Source organism: Ornithorhynchus anatinus, unplaced genomic scaffold (genome assembly GCF_004115215.2).
Source record: "Ornithorhynchus anatinus isolate Pmale09 unplaced genomic scaffold, mOrnAna1.pri.v4 scaffold_264_arrow_ctg1, whole genome shotgun sequence".
NCBI classification, from domain to species: Eukaryota; Metazoa; Chordata; class Mammalia; order Monotremata; family Ornithorhynchidae; genus Ornithorhynchus; species Ornithorhynchus anatinus.
In genome coordinates, this window is record NW_024396743.1 from 2641336 (window position 1) to 2649976 (window position 8641).

General features: G+C 58.1%; 1 protein-coding gene across 2 annotated transcripts; it reads right to left on the reverse strand.

The window, feature by feature from the left end:
- Positions 1-342: 342 nt before the first annotated feature.
- SGSH (N-sulfoglucosamine sulfohydrolase) lies at positions 343-8635 on the reverse strand. Of its 2 annotated transcripts, XM_029056712.2 has the most exons (8): positions 8493-8635; positions 5386-5546; positions 4548-4653; positions 3786-3936; positions 2911-3067; positions 2694-2775; positions 2208-2411; positions 343-1011 (listed from the first exon to the last, which is right to left on the reverse strand). In XM_029056712.2, exons 1-8 carry the CDS (start codon positions 8587-8589, stop codon positions 452-454), a joined length of 1518 nt encoding a protein of 505 aa, XP_028912545.1. In that variant the 5' UTR covers positions 8590-8635; the 3' UTR covers positions 343-451. The 2 variants fall into 2 exon arrangements, with proteins under 2 accessions (XP_028912545.1, XP_028912546.1); XM_029056713.2 differs by lacking the exons at positions 4548-4653; positions 5386-5546.
- Positions 8636-8641: the final 6 nt, after the last annotated feature.

The following is an 8641-nucleotide window of genomic DNA, read 5'->3' on the forward strand; positions in this document are numbered from 1 at the left end:
TTTGCCACCCCAACCCTTCGCCGGAGAGACCAGGGCGTGGGTGGACAGGCGCGGGAACTTGTGAGCGGTTCCGGGGCCTCCAAGCAGGGGGAGCCGGGGCCTCTGAGATCAGGACATCACTTGGGCTGTTGAGAGTGAGAATCAATCTATGGTATTTATTTATTCACTTGTTTTTATGGCATTTGTTAAATGCTTACCATGTGCCAGGCACTGTACTGAACGCTGAGGTAATGATGATGATTACGGTATTTGTTAAGTGCTTATTATGTACCAAGCACCGTACTAAGCCCTGGGCGGGGGGGAAACAAGCTAATCAGGTCGGACACAGTGCCCGTCCCGCGTAAGGCTCAGTCTTAATCCCCATTCTACAGATGAGGGAGCTCAAGTCCAGAGAAGTGAAACGCCTTGCCCAGGGTCACACGGCAGCCAAGTGGCAGAGCCCGGCCTCCCCTCATAACTCGTTATAGAGGGGCCGACAGCGGGGACTCAGTTTCTCCTCCAGCACTCCGTCCGGGGCGCACACCCAGGGGTCCTGGGTCTCCCACTGCCACTTGAGGAGCTGAGCCCTCAGCAGGCGCAGGGCCTCGGCGTAGCCAGGGTCGGCCGCCACGTTCCGCCTCTCCTCGGGGTCCCGGCCCAGGTCGAAGAGCTCCCAGCGCTCCCGATAGTAGTAGCCCCGCAGGTCTTTGTACCAGCCGGTGGGCTGGCCGGCCCGGGTCCGCCGCAGCAGATCCTGGAAGGTGGGGGACACGTAGAAGTCCTGGTCGATGGGGAAGGGCATCTTGAAGTTGAGGTTGTGGACGAGGCGGAGCTGCCGGTGGAGGACGGAGCGCATGGGGTAGTACATGGCCACCTCGTGGTGGCTCTGGCTAGCGAAGACCGTGTCCCAGGGCGGCTCGGCCTCCAGCGCGGGCAGCAGGGAGCGGCCGGTGAGGTGGACCGGCTCGGAGCCGAAGATGCTGTAGCTGGGGTAAGGGATGGAGAACCAGTCCAGGATGGTGGGCGTGAGGTCTGGAAAGAGATAGCAAAGTCATTCCATCCAGCCCCCTGCCTCCGGGCGGGGCGGATGGCTGTCTCCGTCCTAACCCATCCGTTATAATGGGCCTCGGGTCCCAATTCTGTCAGATGGGGATCAAGACCGTGAGCCCCACGTGAGACGGGGACGGTGTCCGACCCGATTATCTCGTACCTACCCCAGCGTTTAGAACAGTGCCCGGCACATAAAAAATACCATTATTATTAATTATGCTATTTGTTAAGAGCTTCCTACGGGCCAAGGACTGTACTAAGCGCTGGGGTAGAAAGGGGCTAATCAGGTCCCACGTGGGGCTCACGGTCTAAGTACGAAGAAGAACGGGTGTTGAATCTCCATTTTGCACATGAGGGAACTGAGGCATCGAGAAGTGAAGGGACTTGCACAAGGTAACACAGCAGACAAGTGGCAGAGCCGGCATTAATAATAATAATAATGATGTTGGTACTTGTTAAGCGCTTACTATGTGCAGAGCACTGTTCTAAGCGCTGGGGTAGACACAGGGGAATCAGGTTGTCCCACGTGGGGCTCACAGTCTTAACCCCCATTTTACAGATGAGGTAACTGAGGCACCGAGAAGTCAAGTGACTCGCCCAAAGTCACACAGCTGACAAGCGGAAGAGCCGGGATTCAAACCCATGACCTCTGACTCCGAAGCCCGTGCTCTTTCCACTGAACCACGCTGCTTCCCAATAAACAGTACTCATCGCCCGCCTACTGTGTGTACTAAGCATCCTGTCTTTAGAGTGGCATCTTGACTGTTCCCAGATATCCTGGCGGGATATTCCTCCTGAGGCTAATCCGCCTCCCTCCCACTTCAGTTAGGACTTGTTACCTTTCGTCCCGTGCCAGGGGTACCATCTGGGCAGCCCCGAGTTGAAGACTGTGAGCCGACTGTGGGCGGGAATGCGTCCGCCTGTTCTGTTGTACTCTCCCAAGAGCTTAATTCAGTGCTTTGCACACAGTAAGCGCTCACTAAATAACGATTGAATGAATGAATGAATTCCCAAAGGGGGGGAGGTACAGGAGGAGAAGGGGGACGCTGGATTGTTGCCTCAGCTGCTGACCCTAACTACCCGGACCCTTCCCTTCTCCGGACCTCGGCCCCCCCCCCCCCCCCCCCCCGCTCCTGCCGACGGACGCGACGGACGGACGGAGACGAAGGTCAACGCACCCAAGAGGCTGACGTAGGCCCGGCTGACCTGGCCCCAGCGGGCCGGGTGTTCGGGGGTGGACACCAGCAGGGGCTCGGCCGTGCCCGGCCCGTACAGGTTGGTGCGGCCGCTGGGGAAGGGGACGCCGTTGTCCGAGGAGAAGATGACCAGGGTGTCGTTCAGGACGCCGGCTTCCCGCAGCTCCTCCAGCACCAGTCCGATCCCTGGGGCGGACGGGAGCTCCGATTGGGACGGGACGGGGGAGAGTTAACCGCCCCCCCGGGGGAATCCACGCCGAGCATGGCTTTTGTGACGTAGACAGGGGAAGAAGCTCATTGTGGAAGGGGATGCGTCCGTTCATACTCTCCAAGCGCTTAGGACGGGGCTCTGCACACAGTAAGCGCTCAATAAATGCGATCGATTGAATGAAGACTGAATGGAAGGGCCCGGGAGCATCCGGGACCGCTCCCCCACTCCCGCCCCCAAGCTGCCCCGGGACCCTCTACCTTGGTCCATGCGTCCGACGGTGGTGTACTGGGCGGCCAGGTCGGCCCGGGCGGCCGGGGTGTCGGGGACGAAGAAGGGAACCTGGAGGAGGTGGGGGCGGCCGCGGGGTGACCGGCGGCCGTCCCCGGGGCGCGGGAGGCATCACCTCGGTCGGGGGCCCCTCCCTCTCCGGACGGGGTACCCGCCCCCCGGGCCCCGGGGGACCGCCCGACCCACCTGCACTTCCTCCGGGGTGTAGAGCTGGGGGGTCCAGTCGGGGATGAGGCCCATGCCCTGCTCCCCATTCCCGAACTTCTCGCAGAAGGCGCCGAACTGGGGCTGGGAGTGGCCGCAGCGGTGGGGATCGTGGAAGGCCACGTACAGGAAGAAGGGCCTGGGCCAATAGTCGATCGGTCAATCAATTAATCTTTCAGTGATACTGACGGAGAACTTACTGTGTGCAGAACTGAGCGCTTGGGAGAGGACAAGAAAACAGAATTGGTAGACACGATTTCCCCCTCTTAATAATAATCAAAAAATGGCATTTGTTAAGCACTTACTACGTGCCAAGCACCGTTCTAAGCACTGGGGGTAGAAACATGGAAATCAGGTCGTCCCACGTGGAGCTCACGGTTTTAACCCCCATTTTACAGATGAGGTAACTGAGGCCCAGAGAAGCGAAGTGCCTTGCCCAAGGTCATACAGCAGACAAGTGGCGGGGCCGGGATTAGAACCCACATCTTCTGACTCTCAAGCCACCAGGCCGTGCTCTAGACTGTCAGCTCATTATGGGCACAGGACACGTCTGCTAATTCTATAGTATTGGACTCTCCCAGTCGCTTAGTGCCCTCACATAGCGAGCGCTCAATAAATGCATACTTCTCTCTGCCCACCGTGAACTGACAGTCTAGAGAATACTGGGGTGTGCCCGTTCTGCCCCGTCTTTGGGCCCGGCCCCCTCCACGGCTTTCCCCCGGCAGACCTCCCAACTCCGGCTCTCCGTCCCCCGAGCTCCCGGGGTTGAGGGCTGCCCGGGAGGAGGTGTGTGTGAGTGTGGGATGGGAGCTGAACTCCTCGGAGGGCGAGGGGCTGTGGCGGGGTCCGCCTCTCACCTCTCATCCTGGCTCTGGAGGAACTTGCGGACCAGCAGTTTGATGCGGGTGATGTTCCTTCCCACCTGGAGGACGGAGTTGTTCTCCTCCGTGTACGCGAAGTCGAACGGGAACACGGGCTCCGGCCCCACGTGCTTCTTGCCCACGATGCCTGGGGGAAAGGCCCGGGGGGCAAGAGCGGTGGGTGAACCCCCAGCAGGGTGGCGGATCCCAGCCGGAGGGGGGCTGGGGCGGGAGGTGTGTGAGGGGGAGCTGCCCTCCCTGCTTCCCCCAGGTGGGTCGATCGATCAACCGCATTTATCGAGCGCCCACTGTGTGCAGAGCACTGTACTAAGCGCTTGGGAGAGGACAGTATAACAGCATTGTTAGACATGTTCCCCGCCCACAGGGAGCTTTCAGGTTAGAGGGGGAAACAGATATTAATAAAAATAAATTACGGATATGGACCTAAGTGCTGGGGGGGGCTGAGGGAGGGGGGAATAAAGGGGACCAAGGGGATTCAGAGGGAGTGGGAGAAAAGGAAATGAGGGCCTAGTTAAGGAAGAACCGGGGAAATGTCTTCCCCCGACTAGGGGCTGGAGCGGAGGAGCCATGGGCCGTGAGCGGTTGAGTCCAGCCCTGCGTTGCTGGGTGACTTTCAGGCCAGGTTCTTAACCTCTCTGGGCCTCAGGTTTCCCTGGCTGTGCAGAGCCCGACGTTGGCCGGAAGCGATGGAGGGAGGGGAGGGAGGAGGCGGGGAGGGGTCCTCCCGTAATTCCTCACCGGTGCGGACTCGGGCCTGGCCGAGCAGCAGAGGAAGACTCCGCACCCTGTCGAAGGAGCTGAAGTGGTGGACGTCCTGGTGTAGCCCAAACATCCCGTTCTGGTGCTGCCACGGGACCACGGGAGTCAGACGGGGGGCTGGGATCCCAATCAGTCCCCCTCCCCCCCAACCCAACCTTCCCACCAGTCTTTTATTTTTAACGGTATTAACTTGTATCTTGTACGTTTAGAACAATAGTTAGCTCGTAGTAAGAAATTTACGGGTACCGTAATCATTATCGGTTAAGCACTTACTACGTGCCAGGAACTGTACTAAGCACCAGAGTAGACAATAACTGTGATTTTTGTTAAGCGCTGACTACGTGGCAGGCACTGCACTAAGCAGTGGGGCGGGTACAAGCAAATCGGCTTGGACAATGTCCCCATCCCACCATGGTGGGGCTCAGTTTCAATCCCCATTTTCCAGATGAGGTCACTGAGGCCCAGAGAAAAATGATAATAATTATGGTACTCATTGAGCCCTCAGTGCCAGGCACCGTTCCAAGTACTGGGATAGATACAAGGTCATCAGGTTGGACACAGTTCTTTTCGGTCATGGGGCTCACGGTCCCAACCCCCATTTTCCAGGTGAGGGAACCGAGGCCCAGAGAAGTGAAGCATCTTGCCCGAGGTCACCCAGCAGACGAGTGGCGGAGCCGGGATGAGAACCCGGGCCCTTGGGACTCACTACCTTCTCCACCTCCCTTGGCCTGTCTCACCAGGGCTGGCGGCCCAACAGGGCAGGGGGCCCCGCCTCTCCCCGCCTCGACGCCCGTGGGCCCCGCGGGGCCGGGCTGACCTGGGGCAGCCCCGTGAGGAGGCTGGCTCGGCTCGGGGAGCAGCTGCTGACGGAGGTGAAGGCGTGGCGGAACAGCAGGCTGCGGCGGGCCAGGGCGTCCAGGTGGGGCGTCGCGATGGCGCTGTTGTTGTAGGCGCCGCTCTCAAAGCCGCCGTCGTCCGCTGGACCCGGGACGAGGAGGAGGAAGAGGCAGAGTGAGAGCTGGAGCCGGGCTCCGGGGCCGACCGGCCCACCCGACGCAGGGCCGGGCTCCGGCAACCACGGTCGGTCCCGGGTGCCCGGCCCACCCGGGGCTCTGCCCTCCCGACCTCAGGCGGGCAGTCCTCACCTGTGGCTGCCCTGCCTGGGCCTTGGGGGGACCCTCACACCGAGGATAGACGTGTTCACCGATCGTGTTCACTTACACGCGTGGGAAGCAGCCCGGCCTGGTCCGGGGCCCACGTAAACTCACCCACCCACGACAGCAGCAGCAATAATTATGGTTTTTGGCTTTCCCTGACTAAGCCCTCCTTTCCTTTTCTTCCTCTGCATCGCCCTGACTTGCTCCCTTTACTTATCCCCACTCCCAACCCCACAGCGCTTATGCCCATATCTGTCATTTCTTCCTTTCTATTCATTCATTCAATCGTATTTATTGAGCGCTTACTGTGTGCAGAGCACTGTACTTGTTATTCATGTCTGTCTCCCCCAGCTCCTCTAGATTGTAAGCTTGTTGTGGGCAGGGAATGCATCTGTAATACCGGACTCTCCCAAGTGCTTAGTACACAGTAAGCGCTCAATAAATATGACTGATGGGCTGCCTTTAAGTACCAATTGTGTGCTAAGCATCAGGAATGTGTCTACCAACTCTGTGATACTTTCTCCCCGTCTAGACTGTAAACTCATTTTGGGCAGGCAATGTGTCCGTTATACTGTGCTACTGTTCTCTCCCAAGCGCTTAGTCCAGTGCTCTGCACACAGTAAGCACTCAATAAATATGATTGATTGACTCTCCCAAGCGCATAGTCCAGTGCTCTGCACACAAGAAGCGTTCAATAAATATCACTGATGATGAGGATACGAGATTCATTCAATCATATCTATTGAGCGCTCACTATGTACAGAACATGGTACTAAGCGCTTGGAATGTACAGTTCTGCAAGATAATCAGCTCCCCCACCCAGGACTCACAGTCCAGTGGGGAGGGAGAGCTGGCTAGTACAACCCCCATTTTACAGATGAGGAAATAATAATAATGTTGGTATTTGTTAAGCGCTTACTATGTGCCGAGCACAGGGTAATTAGGTTGTCCCACGTGAGGCTCACAGTCTTCATCCCCATTTTACAGATGAGGGAACTGAGGCCCAGGGAAGTCAAGTGACTTGCCCACAGTCACATAGCTGACAAGTGATAGAGTGGGGATTCGAACCCATGACCTCTGACTCCAAAGCCCGTGTCCTTTCCACTGAGCCATGCTGCTTCTCTAATAGGGGTCGAGAGGAAGCAATTGATTTGCCCCAAGGTCACACAGCAGAGGCCGCGGACCATGGAGAGAGGGATGGAATCAGGCCGAGGCCTGAGGCCACAGGGGAACAGGGATTCTAACCCTGGGAAGATTTGCAGATTGAAAATTAGATTTAGAGAAGCAGCGTGGCCCAGTGGCTAGATCCCGGACCTGGGTTCTCCTCCTGGCCCCCCACCTGTCTGCTGTGTGACCTCTCACACAAGTCATTTCACTTCTCTGTGCCTCAGTTCCCTCATCTGTAAAATGAGGACGAAGACTGTGAGCCCCATGGGGGTAGGGACTGTGTCCAACCTGATAAGCTTGTATCAACCCCTGCGCTTAGAACAATGCTTGACATGTAGTAAGCGTTTAACAAATACTATTATTATTGTTGTTATTTTTATTCTGACAGGGAGGTTCTATGGAAGGGGGCGGTCAGACTGGCTCGGGCCTGGCTTGGTCTCTGTCACGAGGACCTAAGGCTTGGGCCTGGAAGCAGGAAGTCCTGTGAGTGACAGCCTGTTCTTGGGGAGGGGGAAGGAAGGATTTGGGGAGGTGGAGGGAAGACTTTGGGGGGGGGGGGTGGTGGGGAGGACTCCGATGTATCGTCACTCATCCCCGCTCCTCCGCCCCAGGAGGGAGACTCAGGGCGGCACAGTCGGTCACAAGGAGTGCGTTTTCTGGCCCGTGATCAATCTCTGCAGGAAAGCAGCTCGGCCTAGTGGCTAGAGCCCAGGCCCGGGAACCGGAGGACCCGGGTTCTAATCCCCGCTCTGCCGCTTGCCTGCTGTGGGACATTGGACAAGTCAGTTCCCTTCTCTAAGCCTCGGCTGCCTCATCTGCAAAATGGGGATTCAAACCCGGTTCTCCCTCCTACTTGAACTGTGAGCCCCGGGTGGGACCTGATGATCATGGACCTACCCCAGCGCTTAGTGCAGTGCTTGGTGCATAGTCAGGGCTTAACGAATACTACAGTGATTACTATAATGAGGACACGAAGCGGATGAGGACTAGAGGAGCAGCATGGCGTAGCGGACAGAGCACGGGCCTGGGAGCACTATACTAACCGGTCGGGAGATGAGGGGTCCGAGCAGGGTCAGGGTCGGGGGGACCTGCGGGGCTAAGCTCCTGACGACATCCATATAAATGAATGAAACTGTTAGAGCAGTGAATTGTTAAAATGTCCTCTCCCAAGCGCTTAGTACAGTGTTTTCCACCCAGTAAGTGCTCAATAAATACGATTAATAATAATCGCAAAGTAATCTTGGTTTGGGGGAAAGAGCCCGGGCTTGGGAGTCAGAGGACGTGGGTTCTAATCTCAGCTCCGCCACTGGTCTGCTGTGTGATTTGGGCCGGTCACTTCACTTCTCTGGGCCTCAGTGCCCTCATCTGGAAAAGGGGGATGAAGACCGTGAGCCCCACGTGGGACAACCTGACTACCTTGTATGGCCCCCGGCGCTGAGAACAGTGCTTGGCAGAGAGTAAGCGCTTAAGAGATACCAGTATGATTATGTGGGAGGGCGGTCAGGCCAGTGCCCCCCGGGTCCCTCGGTCGCTGAGTCCCGGTGGAGGGGGGGACCAGTGATGGGGTTGGGGTCCCCGGGGGGGCCGGGGCGACACTCACCGACGATCAGCAACACGTTCCGCTTCCTGCCCCGGTGGCCCTGGCAGAGGCCCAGGGCGAGGAGCAGCGCCCAGCAGACGAGCCAGGGGCGACCCATGGCCCTCCTGCCCTCCCGATCCAAGCCGTCGCCGCTGGGGAGGGGGAAGCCC